A 15,574-nucleotide genomic window follows, 5' to 3' on the forward strand; every position below is an offset into this window, starting at 1 on the left:
ACAGCGGTTATTACCATGGACGTACTTCGATCATTCATTCCGTTCTAAAAATATTACTTATTTTTGAACTCATAAAAAGATTCCATTATGCAGTTAAAAAGAAAGAAACTATTGACCAAAATTTCTATTGGTTTGTTTTTCTTTTTGGCTGGCGTCGAATATGGTGAGTTGTTTGCATTTCTTTCACTGGTTCGTAAAAAACCGGAAGGAAGTTGAACTGTTTTATCCTAAATACTTCATAATTTACGATGCCTTTGTTTCTTTTACTTATATATAACGGTGTCACTTTTCTGTCACTTTTCATGTGTCAAAAGAGGGCTAAATTTACCCTTCATTATCTGCCAAATATTAGCTTTCCATTTCTCTATAGCTATAGTACTATAGTTACGCAACTTATTAGCGTTTGATCACGAGACTGCAAGGGCACTAACACGGCCGGGCACTACACTTGACAAAAGCAATATTGCTGGTTATTCTAGACAAGTTAATTGTCATACACTTTGTCTTAGTATATAAACCGAATGGAAACATGGCGATCAATTTAAATAACTATGGTTCTGCTGACTATAAACCTCTCAATATATAAACGCTTTTGTGATTTCACGTGAACACAAGGCTAGTCAGTCCAGAACGATAGTTATTCAGATTGTTGGCCATATTTTGATTTTAGGTGTGATGTCTAGGTAAATCATTTTAGATATTTCATATATTTGTTTATTTCTACATTGACCAGTTTTGCAAGGTCATGGTGCATTACAGAGGTTTTGCAGCACCACGTGACGGTATCCATGTATTAATGGCAGGAACAATACGATCGTTTTACATGAGAAAGTAATTCAATTCCCGAGAGCAAAGGGATTTTATTGTAGTTCTGCCATCTAACATCAGTCAGTCCAAGCTGTATTATGGGCAACATCACATTTGAATTAATTTCCTTTATTTTGCAATATGCTTAATATCCCCAAGGGAGCGGTCATTAGTTATTGGGGGGGGGGAGGGCCGGTAAATTTATGGGGAGGGGTGCGATTTTTTGGGCCCTCCATTAGGGAGGGCCAAAAAATTTTGGGCGCATGCTAGAGGGAGGGTTGCAATTTTCTGGGCCCCCATATAATCCACAAAAACCTCCTGTTCAATATGTATCTCACCTATAAGCTAGTTGCAGAGCATAAGCCTCTGACTTTTTTGGTATGCAGACAAATTCTATTGATTTTATCAAAAACATTATTAATGAGTAATAACACGTCCAAACCATTTTTTCTTCGTATGTATGTTTTGTTCTACACACTATAAACTCGCAAAAATGTAAAAATATCTATGATTGAGCTGCGATTGTTGTAGTTTCATTGCTGCTACCATTATCAACATCAACACTATCATGACCATCTATTAAAATGAACATCTAAATCCACATTCTTCGCCTTGATTATCAGGATTATTGTAATCAACATCATCATCATCACGTACAACATTATCATAATTACCATAACCTAAATCATAACTATTTTTATAAATCGGTATAAATATTGACACGTAAATTGTCTTTATTATATAATTAACTATGAAATATCTATTTTTCTCTATTTCAAAAAATTGATATCTTCACACGTGAAAATAACATGTTATTTTCACGTGTGAAAATAACACCATTGCGATGGCTATTCAAAATACATGGAAAGAATTGCCTGAAAAAGCCAAAACATACTTCATTGATAAATTATTATATAATAAACAGAATATTACATGGGCGCTTGGAGATACGCAATTTATCTTCTCGTGTTGAAAATCTCTCACTCGTTCGCTACGCTCACTCATGAGAAATCTTTTCAACACTCGAATATAAATTTCGTATCTCCGCGCGCCCATGTAATATCCTCTATTTATTATTATTATCATTATAAATTGCTCTCATCATCAATGCTGACATCATCACCATCATCGTCGTCGTCATCATCAACATCATCATCATCACCATCATCATCATCACTATCATCATTATTATCATCATAATTATCATAATCTAACCCTTGCTCTTTATCATCATTATCTACATAGTTTTTTCAACATTTATATCTTGATTCAACAGCATGCGTAAATGTCGTTTTGCTCTTTCATCCAGGTGAGGTGATGATTTAGATATAAGGGCTACTGCCCATTTTCTCTCTCTTTTACCAAGTTTCATGATAATTGGATCCTGCAAATCTTGATGAGTACAAACATCGTCTCCTTGAACTGATGGGGCTATTTTCTTAAGTATTTGCACAGTTCTAGCATTTTTTCTAGCTGTGTTCCTTTTTTTTTTTTTTTTCGATTGTTCTGTTTTTGTGCTCATGATTTTCTCTTCATTGCGGAGAAGTTGAAACGAAATGCCGATGTGCAATCATCCAAAAGCTTGATAAGTCGGTTTTGTAACAAACTCATTTCTTCTTGCAAAGTTTTTGAGGATGTAATGATCCGTTCATCAAAGCCGCGTGCAGTTTTTTGTCCTGTAAGAATTCTACCCGACGAGTGAATGGTACTTCGTAAATGTTCTTTGAGGACGTTCTTAAGAGTAGTTAGTGATTCTTTGATACTCTTTATATGTTCTAAGTTCTGTTTGATAGAGTGTGAGTCATGTGGTTTGAGAAGTACGTGGTTGAGAAACGGCTAGTAGCACAATACTTAGAACATCTTCATCATCTGGAGCAAAGGAAAAAAAAGAGGGCAGAGACCAGAGAACTTACGAGGAAGGAAGAAAAGAAGAAATGTTTCAATGACTTTAATTGGAAGGTTTATACAGGGATGGAGGTCTGAAAAAATTAAAGGTGTCAGTACTCGACGTGTATATAGAAAACAAGCGATTAAAATCTCCAGGGGAGCAAAAAAAAAACCGAAAAAGTGGATGCTGTGACAATGGATATTGCTTGGTCACTTTTGCCAACTCAACAGCCTACTAAACAATAGATTTTATGAGACTGACGACAGTGATGATGATGACCAAGATGAGGATGATGATATAGTGGTTGAAGAGATTGGAAGCGATGACGATGATCTTTCATCATTATCCTCTTCAGACACTGAAGATGAATTGCATCAAGAAGAAGAACAAATTGCTAGTCTGTTGAACACCACAAGATCAGGAAGAGTTTGCAGAACTTGGAGGGAGAGAGCAAGTGTTGCTGACTAAATTTTTTTTTGGCATAAGAACTAACTAAAACTATTAAATATTTTTACTATACTTTTCCATCATAACATTTTCAAACCGATGTATTGTATAAAGAATAAGTGCCTCGCAAGCAACACCACATATCAATCTAACTGCTATGTATGCTTATAGTTTGCAACGTTCCAGATTTATATACAAAAATTAAAGCTATTTATAGGAGGGGGAGGGCTGTAATTTTTTGGGCTGTCTTGTCAGAGGGGGCCAAAATTTTTAGGCTCAAATTCTATGTGGAGCCAAAATTTTTGATCCCTAGTTTCAAATAATTTACCGGCCCTCCCCCCCCAATAATTAATGACCGCTCCCCAAGTATCAGTAGTAATACCAGGGCTGTCAACTCTCCCGGATAAACCAGGAGTCTCCGGATTTTGGACCGTATCTCTCAGTCTCCAGATTAGAGTCTCAAATGTCCTAGATAATCCCCGAAGTTGACCATTACTTGTGAGACTCGACTTTCACAACCATAACATTCCAATTATTTTATGTTGTTTGTGTTATTTTACATTGCTAACAAAATCAAAACATTCCTCATGGCTGTTCTTGCAAGCAGGCCATTGTAATGTAAGCGATAATCTGATTGGTCAGAAATAAACCAATTACATCAAATGTTACAAAGCGAAAGACGTCTTTTCACACGGTTTTTGACGCGCTGTGACGTCATGTCCTTCCCTATCAATTCTCCAGATTTGAATATCTCGGGGGTTGACAGCCCTGTAATACCGTTGCTTTTATTATCAAGACAATGAAATACATACATGATATTTTAGTTTCCTGCTCTGCATTCATAAGTTTGTATGCCTTCCCCTCCCCCTCCCATTCTCAACTATTGACACATTTGGAACATGCCTTCTAGGAATATTGTACTAATAATTTTTTTGCTTATAAGGGGGACAGAATGGTGAAGAGTAATAAGAATTAGTAAATGTAATAGGACTCAATGCTGTCCAATTAAGAAATAATTGGACGAGGAAAATTCCGAGGACTGACAAAATTGGATAGGCCGAGTCCAATTTGGCAGTCAGAGGAATTTTTGAGTCAAATGTTTCACTCAGTCATAAAGCACTCTGGAAGTGCCGAAAGCACTCAAGAATTATAAGAAGCACTCACCTACATATAGCTCATGCTTTAATTTGGTGCTTACCTAACTTCCTGTGTGCTTTATTACTGAATGGAGCATGGAAAAAGTTCTTTAAATTTGCTCATCAAATTCACCTTTTTGGCGCTAACTTTCAAATTCGCCTTTTTGTATTGTGCTACGGTCACCAAAAAGTTCGGACATCGTTCTCGGATTCCCATACAAATTCACTGACTTTAAAGAGAAAATTTAGGTAGATTTCTTTAGTTAGCTCTCTGTAAGAAGAGCTTCAATCAAGCTAGTAGAAAAATGATTATTTACTTGTATTTAGAGAACTAACTAAACATTAACCAAGTAAATAGTTGATGAGTCAGTACAATTTGTACAGAAATTCGATGACAATGTCTGAAGTTTTTAATGACCGTAACACAATCTAAAACAATTTATACCCCATGATGGCTAGCGCTGAGAAGGTGAATTGAGACTCTCTTATAACATATATATTTGCACCTTGATTTTTCAACAGCTGTAATTTTACCCACCATGTGGATGTATTCACATGAAAGATATGGGGCAGAGCCATGGTTTTATGGGGTTATATTTGCTGCCTTCAGCTTTAGTTCTCTCATTTTGAGCCCCTTCTTTGGAATCTGGGTCGACTTTACCGAGAAGACTAAGAGTACTATTCTGTTTGCAAATCTGTTTGAAATAGGAGGTAATAAGATTTAAGATAACTGCTATTTCCATGAACATGCACACTCTATAGTTGCAATATTTATTGGTTGGAATTTGATGTTCACTTTGAATCACTGCTGCTGGTAAAAAATATGAAAGGTACCGACTGATTAGTTTTGATTGGGGGCAGCAATGAACCAAATTTCAGCGCAGCTCACAGCTACAGAGTTCGCATGTTTATGAAAATTTCAGAAATCAATTTTTACCATGTAAGAATTAACTGGGGCATTTATGACCAATGGAAGTGTGTTCACTTACTCAACAGGCACCCTGCACGAATGACTAATTTTTGCTTTCTTTTCAGGAAACATCCTATATTTTGTAGCTTGGTCTAAATACTGGATTTTCGCTGGCAGGCTAATTGCAGGTATATCTGAAGGGTCAATGGAATATATTGTTGAAATGGGTCAGTTCAAAGGCTTTGATTCTTAAATCTACTTCCATGAGGGGAGCTAAGTACAGAATGTTTTGTAAGCTATATAAAATTTTGGTATTTAATTTATCATGTAGTTTTAAAGAGATACTGAAAGTATGAACATATTTAGGTGTTGGAGCTGGTGCAGGCTCTGCTATCTTTGCTCAAATAGCAAGAACAACAACAGAAGAAGAAAGAACTGGAGTTTATTCAATTGCAATGGGCCTACGGCAATTTGGGTTGTTAGTAGGTAGGCATGATTGTAAGATTTTCCTTAATCAATTCTTGTTTCACGCAACCACTTTTCTTTCAATTTCAGGACCAGCCTTTAACATTTTCTTGAAGGAAACAAATTTCAGTATTGGACCCTTTAAGGTGGACCACTACACATCTCCAGGAGTAAGTAGACCTATTCATGGTTCCCTTGATGATAGTGAACCAATCACTGTTGAAGCAATTTTCCCAGTGGAATTCAAATCTTGTCCTACAAACAACTACACAGTATCTGGTTTAAATTTATAGTACTATTATAAAGATTATGAGACACTTTTCCTTTATTTTCAAAGGACAGTAAACGATAGAAACATAAATTTGTTATAAATTGTCCGAGATCAAAGTTTTAAATTCTGAAATATTCTAGATAATAATTATTTGTTGAGCTTGTGGGAAATAGCAACAGTAACTACAGGTAGCAGATTTATTAATTTACCATTTGTTTTATGCAGAAATGTAAATAAAGTTAAATTAAGCTATTTTCCCCCTATATGTTTTATCACTTATTCATAAATTTTCTTCTTTGAATAATGAGAACATTTTTTTCATTTTTTTTTTCCATTTTTTTTTAACATATGTAATTAATAGAACTACATGGTGTCCAATTTGGAAATAATTGATTTTTTTTTATTCAATTATTTCCAAATTGGACAGACATGCAATCCTATTGCAGATTAATAATATCATCCCAAACTATACTAGACTGTTCCATAAGTTGTAGTTTTCTCTCAAAAGAATGTGAATGTAAATGATCCAAATTAATCTTTAATTTGGACAGAAAAGAGAATTTGAAAATATTACAATAGTTGCTCATATGGGATTATAGAGTGATGATACAAAAATTAAATATGTATTTGGCCTGTTATATTCTTCCAGTTATTTATGGCTGCCTTGTGGCTGATTCAAGAGGTCATAATGATCTTCATGTACTATGATCTTCCCACAATCAATGAAGAAAATGATTACAATGAGGAGGAAGAGAAGAAACCATTGTTATCTAATGAGAGTATACAATCAAATGAAACAAAAGCTATAATGAATGGGACGACTCCTCCAGTTAGTGGAAAAGTGAATGCACATGATAGTTTAAAGGATCTTACTGGAAGCAATTCAACATCCAGGAAAAGACGAACATCAAGCTTATCAGAAAATATTGCTTTAGCTAAAAGTAAACACATTTTATCAGTGCTAGTACAAAGTTGACTTCTTGACACCATGTTTAAATCCTGACCTGGAAAAACTCAATATATATAAATATATTGTTGTTAGTCCAGTTAAATCTTTGTCTTGCTGGTCATTTTGACCAGCATTGTTGAGCCAGAAACCAGGCATGGCCAAGTTAAAACTAATGACTACATACGTAGTTCAAAGTGTGGGGTGGCTGTGGATTAACTTTCCAACTGAACTGAGCTAAGGTTGTTTGATGTCTTATCTTTCTTGCTATCAGAGTACTTTCTGGATATTCCTGATTTGAGTGGGAGGTGATAGATATGAGAATTCCCAATTATTTTTCAGATTTGATTTCTGAAGCTGTGGTTGTTATCCTTGCTTCACAATTTATAATGTTCTTCAATGAAACATCTTTTGAGGTATGTGTATGATAAGAAATATCAGCTGACCTCCTTGGCTGGAGCATAATGTTTCTCATTTCAGACCATGAACTTGTCGTTCCCTTGAGAATATGATTCTTTGTTTATTCATGTGTTTTTTTTATGTGTAACCATTAAACAAAGAAATGATACTCTAGGGAATGACGTGGTCAGAAATGGGAAAACATTACGCCCGAGCCGATGAGGTATATTCATTATCATTGACAAAAGTCATAAGCTATCTGAAGTTAACTAACAGTCTCTTAAGTAAAGTATTTCACCTCTTATCATTCTGATAATCTTTTACTGATGCCTTTGTCTCCTTTTCTTCTGGCTTTCTTTTAAAATTTTTTTTTTTTTCCGTTTAGGCATTGTATACCCCTCTGTCTAACTACTATCTGGGATGGAGAGAGCTTGAAATAAGCATATCATTTTGTTTGATAGCTTTAGAGGTACTGTACATTAAATATTATTTATGTTACTAGTTTAAATAAAGAAATCTTGTTTATCATTACATTTATCCTACATTCTGGTTAACTTAAACTTGTTTAATTTTCTTTTTAGGCTATATTGACCTTCATAATTGTCAAAAAATTGAGTACAAAACTTTCAGACAGGTATGGTATCTCTCCTTCCTCTCTCTCTTGCATAAAATATACTGTGAATTTTTAAAAAAATCAAACTATCTACAACATAGTGTTAAATTTACAACTTGTCCTTCAAAACTGATAACAGACATTTTTATTTTTATTTTTACTAGATGGCTCATGGTTATTGGAATAGCATTTGAGGCTTCTGCACTAATCTTGTATCTTATCATGCTAACTGATATTAAACCTTGTAAGTATCTCAGTCTTTATTCTCATTGATGAAGAAATTTACATGTTCTGCCATCTGGTATGATTATAGGTACTACTTTCACTGTGGAACGGATGACCACAGTAATAGGGGTGCAGCTCATGAACTAGAGACACAGACCAGTTAAAAAAGTATATCAGTTGAAAAACTGTCAAGTGTTATCCTCTATAAATAAAATTGGTGTCTTTCCTTTTCATTTGTATTGTCTTGTATCGTTTTTCTCACTAGTTCCAACATTTCCACACTCCCCTCCCCCTTAAAATTTATGTTTATGAATCTTTCAGTCCTTTTATATTAAGGTTGTGTGCATTTGCTTGAACTAATAGATGTTTAGTTTGAATGGTTCAGACATTTCAGTTTTCAAAATTACAATCTTCATTAGTGGTTATGAAGTTTGTGCTGCACCAATCATGCAGAGCGTGCCTTCCCAAATTTATTAATGTTTATTCTATTTCTTATTTTCAGATGAACCTAAAATTCTGCCAACAATAGTAATTGGAACCATACTTATTGTTTTTGGACTCCCATTTTTTTCTGTGGCAAATATTTCACTCTTATCCAAAATAACAGATAAAAGAACCCAAGGTGATTAATAATTGTAATATAATCGAGTGGAGTGCAAGTTGGTATGAAAACGAACGAGTGATTACAAAATTGTACGACCGCTTAGCACGGGTGCAATTTGTTAACTGAAGGTTTGATTTCAGACCAAAATTTCATGACACAAAGTTCAATTGCCTCTCTTGTGATCTCAGTTACTTTATATTTGAAAGAATTCCGTTTTCAGACAGATCGTGTTTTTGCGTATTTGTACAGGATTATACCAGGGTATTCAACGATCTGTAACAGGTGTTGCTACGATCCTTGGACCTTTGTGGGGAGGATCACTTGGACATCGTATGGTAATCATTCTTAGCGTGATGGCTGGACTCGAAGCTTTACTAGGGGTAAGCACTTCAAACAAAATATCGCGGCAAACCTGACAGAGCGGAAAAACCGGACGCATGCGCATTAGAGACTATTTTCATGAGCAATCCAATATGGCGGACGAGAGGCGGTAAAAATCTGCCTCTTGGAAAATTGCTCTGAAAACGGACAAAAACGCAGCAATGACACTCAAAACTTTAGAAAACAACTCATAATTCGTCAGAGCCCTTGATCTTGGTAGTTTTTTTGAAGCTTTTTGTCGACTTGACGCCAAAATAAGGAATTCTACGACTTGATTCAGAAGGACTTCGATCGCATCTCCTAGTGTTCGATGACAAGTGGAAAATCTTCAAATATAAGGACGGACATGGATATATAAGCTTCATACTTCGACAAAAGAACAATACGTAAATGAACTTAAACACATCAAAAAGCATCCTAAAAATTTTGATACCATTTTTCAAACGAGGCATTTGAACTCACGACACGTGGGCCGAATAAACGTAAGTTTACCTACACTGCTTTGCCAAGCATTGCCATTGGAAAACTTGTTTTATTGCCCTTCAATAATATTAAATTACTGTATTTTGAGTTTGATGAGCGTGAAATGTTCTTTTATTAATGATAAACATCAATTTTCTTGGACCATTCGTCCTCATTTATCTTGAAGACATTAAAATTCCCGCCTTTTTTCAAGCCCTTTAATAGTCCTTTCGAGTACTCTATTTCAGTGTTCTTTTACCATTTGAAGCGTAAAAAAACAACAAAACCTGTTGTTATCTTGTCCATGAAAAGACCTGCAATGATTCACTTGTCCCTGCCCTCAGCGCCTATTAGTGTTTGACGAGATAAGCCCAACCAAAAGGGGTACAAACATGTTCTGGGCATCTGAGTGACGCCGATAAAAATAGTCACATCACGTCTATGGATTCGTATTGTCCACGAAATACGAGAAAGGTATGGGGAAAAGCATTAATATTTCTTTCTTATTATAATTATGTAAAAAAAAACAGCAACATGTCTAGACAATGTGTTCCTGACCACCATTACATAAGAAAATAGAAAGACAGACGCAAACTGAAGGGCTATACTTTTATTGAAGTTCTCAAGTAACACAGCTTTTTCTTATTTACAGTAAAACCATTTCTATAATATATTGACCTAAAGACTTTTAATCTCAAACAGTTTTTATAGAACCTGCAATGAACATTGTTATATAACTGAAAATAATTAATTTGGAAATTGATTAGCAAAATAAAGGAAACAAATCAGACACAGGAAAAGAGAGATAAAAAGAGATGCAGGAGAGGATAACGGAACTAGGAAGAGCACAACCACTCACTTCTAAGGGCAAATGTTCATTTGGCACATCAAGTAGGGGAGTTTCAACAAGAAAACAGCATGATGAAGCAAAAGCTCTCATGTAAAAATAAAATAAACAGGAAATAAAAACTTAAATCCCCCTTTTAGGCTTACCTTCAACAAATCAGAGAAATGCCTATGCAATCTGATAATATTCTCAGTATATTGATATAGAGGTAAGCTGTTCACCCAAAAAATTATATAGTTGAGTGATGTCTTGAACTTAGTAATGAAGGTCTATCCTTGTCATATTCCAGTAACTGTGATATCAGGATAAATATCACTAGTACAGATAAATTATATTTGGAAAGCATTCCTATTTTTATATATCCAAAAATGCACCACTGAAACTATATGATTATTTTTGGCCATTAAAGAGCCCACCTTATGCAGAATCAATACTGAGAATAGTAGTGTTAAAGGCAATTTAAATTTTCACATGTTTATGCATATTCACATACATACATTTATTGACCTTACATACTGGTACACCAAATTGAAAAAATTGTCATGTTCAGAAACGGTCAAATTATCTAAGCTAAGACTGAAAGGTGTCCTGGGTAACCAATCAATGATGCTAATATTATGCATATTGAAGTTTGCAGCTCTTGAACACAGTCTAATTGAAGTTAGCAAATAAAGAATTTTGTTACTCTTTGTGTACATGTCTGTATATGCAAACATGCTCCAAATAACTAGGATATAGACTACCCAGAACACCCTTCAGTCTTAGCTTCACTCAACCTTTCCAACCTGACAATGGTTTTCCAATTGGCCTATTTCACTAGGATGTCACTGCTCTTTTATGTGGGTGATACAATCACCAAATCCAATAGAAAATTCAACAAAATTTGCTCCTAGCGAAACAGTTTAATCTAAAATGGCCTGGTTTTGAGATATGATATGTACTTAAAATATTCTGAGCGTTTGCTGGCTATTGTACTTCTCTTCGTGGATTGATACGGGTTTTAGAACAATTATTATTTTCAGTGAATTTGTGTTGATTTGACCCCCTCCGATGACCAAGATCCTTTGTGTTTAAACAATCCTCGACTTTCACATCCCCATAATGCCTTGTGTTTTTGGGGGGTAACCAATCAAAAAACTGTCCCAAATTGGAAGGTTTCTTAATTGAATTTATACTATACCTGCTTTTATCTGTACAATACTGATTATCAGTTTATTCATTTTTTCATTATTCAGTTTATTCAAGTCATTTTTGCATGTACAGATCATGAAGAGTTTTGGTCTTACAGAAAATGTATCAACTTATGAAAAAATGTTTAAAATTTGCCTTAAATGTATTTAAGCTTCTATCTTTTTCTGGTTTTTATTTCTTCATTTTGTCTTTGGATACCAAACAAGGTATTTTCAACATTGTCTGATCAGCCTTCAGCAAAATAAGAGGGTTTTTTACCCTCTGGTTATCCCCACAGGGTGCATTATGGGTAATGGCCTCGCAGGATTCAAAGCGGGATTAAAAGTACCAAAGCGTTGGCTCTCGTTTTGTTTAAGATAAGTTACCTTTCAAAACAAACTGCGCTTGTTCCAACCAGAAAAAGAATTTTCATCCTGCCTATAACTCGACAGTCGGCGTTATTTTCAATATAAACTGCTGTTTATTTTACGTAATTTTAATTAATACAAACGGCTTTAATGCAATTATGATTAATATTCAAACTTTCAATCTCGTGAGTGAACCTATTTTGGATAAAATGCAAAGCTTTTAATAGCCTGAGCGAAAAGAGAGAGAGAGAGAGAGAAACAAAAGAAAAAGTAACAACAAAGAATCACTAAGTAATCAGAGGTGAGGTGGAAGAATATGCCTCTCTCAAGTAAGATTAACCTTCGTTTATCTAGAAATTATTTTCAGCCTGTTCATCAATTGAAATTTGACTAAGTTGACGCTCAATAACAATAACATGGTAGACTAGGAATAAAGCAAAATATCCTATCCAGAGTAGCTCATGAACAATTTTTGTACCACTTTTGTCATAAGTCATATTACCGACTGTTTTGGTTTTGCTGTCCTCGGAGTGTTTGATTGTTTTAGAAGGGCACATATAAGTAAGCGAAGAACAAATTCAAAATTGAGCTCACTTCAACCAAAACTTCCAAGAAGAGCGATTTCACAACTGATTTTAAACTCGACCATTGCAAAACTTCCAATGTTTTACTTTACATCAATAAAACCGTTTACAATATGACAGTTTTTCCTAATAGTGTAGAGGTATTAAAAAATGAACACAAAGTTCCAGCCTCTTGACTTTAGCGCTGTTCACACTTGGTAGGCCAGCCAACGCTTTGGTACCCGGGTACTTAGCTTTGAACCCGCTGGTCTATTACCCATAATGCATTACCCCTTATTACCCCTATATAGTTATATGCTACATTCTTGGTTGGATCAGAATTTCTGCATATCGCTTTATCTATATCTATATATATACATACATATATTTACCCTTATTGAATTTTCTCAACTGAGCTTTCAGTTTCAATAAATCAAAAATGTTTGTGACAGCACCAATCTTTAGGGAGCTGTTCCGACGATTTCTTTAAGAGCTGACTTTGCATTATTACGACAATGGCCATCCTCTTTATGACACACAAGAAATAAAGAAGTTTGCAGTATGATGTGCTCCTGGGCTGTTTGGCCAAACCTAAGATAGCAAAGATAGTTTTTTAGTTTCAGCAGAACCCATATATATTTTATAATTTAGGTATTATTTTTTTGTAAATTAAGTTCATTCATTCACACAAAGGCACAAGGACTATTCTCTGTTGCCTTGCTGCAGAGTGCATCATTGACCCGCTTAGGGATATTTGGAACAGTGGAGATGGTACAGTAAAACTACCAAGGGAGAAAAAAATTCCAGGTAAAACGAATTTGTGTTTAAGTATTTAAATTACAAACTCAGATGAACACAAACAATTATGTATACTGTGATAAATTGTTTGATTTTACATGAATTTTAACAGCCATATTATTTACCTTACTTTGATGCTACTGTGGACCAAAGAAGTCTTCCACTTGGATATGATTGGGGAGAAGGAGAACCGACTCACAAAAAGCATGTGATTTAGCAGAGCGGAACCGAAGGCGACAACACACTAACCCTGACTTGTAGGCATTTCTTCCACGTCCTCTGCATGCCTGCTCGCACTCCTCGCAACTGCCCCATATGCCATCCTCGTCTGCTACTCAAAGTCCAGACCCTGTCTAGCACTTTTAATGCTGGATTATGAAGGTCGATGATGATGATGCCGAAAGCAACGTGTCGTGAGTTCAAATGCCTCGTTTGAAAAATGGTATCGAAATTTTTAGGATGCTTTTTGATATGTTTAAGTTCATTCACGTATTGTTCTTTTGCCGAAGTATGAAGCTTATATATCCATGTCCGTCCTTATATTTGAAGATTTTCCACTTGTCATCGAACACTAGGAGATGCGATCGAAGTCCTTCTGAATCAAGTCGTAGAATTCCTTATTTTGGCGTCAAGTCGACAATAAGCTTCAAAAAAACTACCAAGATCAAGGGCTCTGACGAATTATGAGTTGTTTTCTAAAGTTTTGAGTGTCATTGCTGCGTTTTTGTCCGTTTTCAGAGCAATTTTCCAAGAGACAGATTTTTACCGCCTCTCGTCCGCCATATTGGATTGCTCATGAAAATAGTCTCTAATGCGCATGCGTCCGGTTTTTCCGCTCTGTCCGGCAACCTTTCTTTTCAGAAATGAAATATCGAGCAAACACGCAAAAATTGCGTGCAGGGGTCGTTACGAAAAAACAAATATCGTAAAGCATAAATTCCTGCAACTCCCCCCCCCCCCCCCCCCCCACCACACCACCCCTACCACTAATTATCGAATACAAATTATGCGAAGGATATCGCGGGAATGGAATGAACCGACTTTCATTTTACCATCACTGAAAGTCAATGAAAATAGGAAAATTGTCAGTTTGCCTTGCGCTTCAAAATGATTTTTTGTCTCTCGCGCGATATTTTTGATTATTCTCTTTATCGTTTTCTTCTTCTTTAATTATGACAGGTGCTCATGTTTTTGTCTTTTCGTCGTCTTCGATCCCCTTCTAAGAAAACTAAGGATCCTTTACCAAGTCAATACAGCGAAATAAGCACATCTTAAAAAAAACACGAACAATTTAGGAATTATTTCGAATTTTATTGGTATTATAACGGGAGACGAAGATTTGCCGACTATAAAGTGACACCAGCATGTGCGGGGGCCTTTAACGAGTCTTCTCATATCGAAAATTGAACTGAAGAATATAAATTTATATTCAAATGACAGTCTTTGATGAAATAATGTCATTAATCACAATGACAGTAGATGAATGAAAAATCCGTAAAATAATGCAAGACGAGGATCCACTCAAGTTGCGCAATTGAGACGAGCGACGGAAAAATAAAGAGGAAATCTCCATCCTGCACGCATATAGAACGCCCACTTCACACCAACACAAATGCCACAATAAACCTTTAGGAAAACCCATGCCAACTGTCGTGGTTTCTTAACACTAGCATTGTGGGAAATACCAATTGATAAAGCTGAATCAAGAGAACTTATTTTTTATATCCAAGATGGATCGGCGATAAAGGCTTGCGAGGTAACAAGATCGCAGTGAGCAGTCTCTATTTCCTTCGTCTTGCCCGTCTGAAGTCATTGTCTATGACGCCCCTAGAGCGACGAACGACTGCTTAGGGACTAAAGGATAAAATTAACCACAAATGATTTATGAAATAACTTAACAACACCCATGCGACGTATTTTCTGACACTTCTATTATTATTTATGTGGTGAGCATAATCGTGAGAAAATATTAACAGCTTTGTTATATTGCAATGTTCACTAGAATTTGAGACTGAAATTATATAAAATTCAATAAAAGTTGCATTAATAATTTTCACTTTCAGTTGTTAACTGGCTTAAAGGGATGGGGTTGGGGGGGGGGGGGGGGGTGGTGGGGGGTATTGGGGTAGCTGTTCGGTACAGATCGATTGTCTTATTCTTATATGCCTTGTTTTCAGTGAAAGCGCAAAGCTTTTCAGAAAATATCTGTCTCACAAATCATACTGCAACCTTGCTTTGGAGATGGAAACTGTCCAAGAAATTAAAATCAAAATG

General features: G+C 35.5%; 1 protein-coding gene and 1 long non-coding RNA gene across 2 annotated transcripts; one reads left to right on the plus strand and one right to left on the minus strand.

The window, feature by feature from the left end:
- The first annotated feature begins 23 nt into the window (after positions 1-23).
- On the plus strand, positions 24-15,356 carry LOC116296250 (major facilitator superfamily domain-containing protein 8). The gene is made up of 13 exons (XM_031704246.1): positions 24-163; positions 4,801-4,989; positions 5,314-5,376; positions 5,555-5,674; positions 5,744-5,823; positions 6,574-6,865; positions 7,213-7,286; positions 7,655-7,738; positions 7,851-7,903; positions 8,047-8,126; positions 8,610-8,729; positions 8,961-9,091; positions 14,480-15,356. The coding sequence occupies exons 1-13, from the start codon at positions 88-90 to the stop codon at positions 14,573-14,575; spliced, it is 1,458 nt and encodes a 485-aa protein (XP_031560106.1). The 5' UTR covers positions 24-87; the 3' UTR covers positions 14,576-15,356.
- On the minus strand, positions 11,745-13,563 carry LOC148905584 (uncharacterized). Its single transcript, XR_016121663.1, has 2 exons — positions 13,426-13,563; positions 11,745-13,093 (listed from the first exon to the last, which is right to left on the minus strand). It is a non-coding gene; the product is annotated as an uncharacterized LOC148905584 (long non-coding RNA).
- Positions 15,357-15,574: the final 218 nt, after the last annotated feature.

Source organism: Actinia tenebrosa, unplaced genomic scaffold (genome assembly GCF_029948245.1).
Source record: "Actinia tenebrosa isolate PJP-AT-01 unplaced genomic scaffold, QUT_ActTen_1.0 PGA_scaffold7__59_contigs__length_16204524, whole genome shotgun sequence".
Taxonomy (NCBI): domain Eukaryota; kingdom Metazoa; phylum Cnidaria; class Anthozoa; order Actiniaria; family Actiniidae; genus Actinia; species Actinia tenebrosa.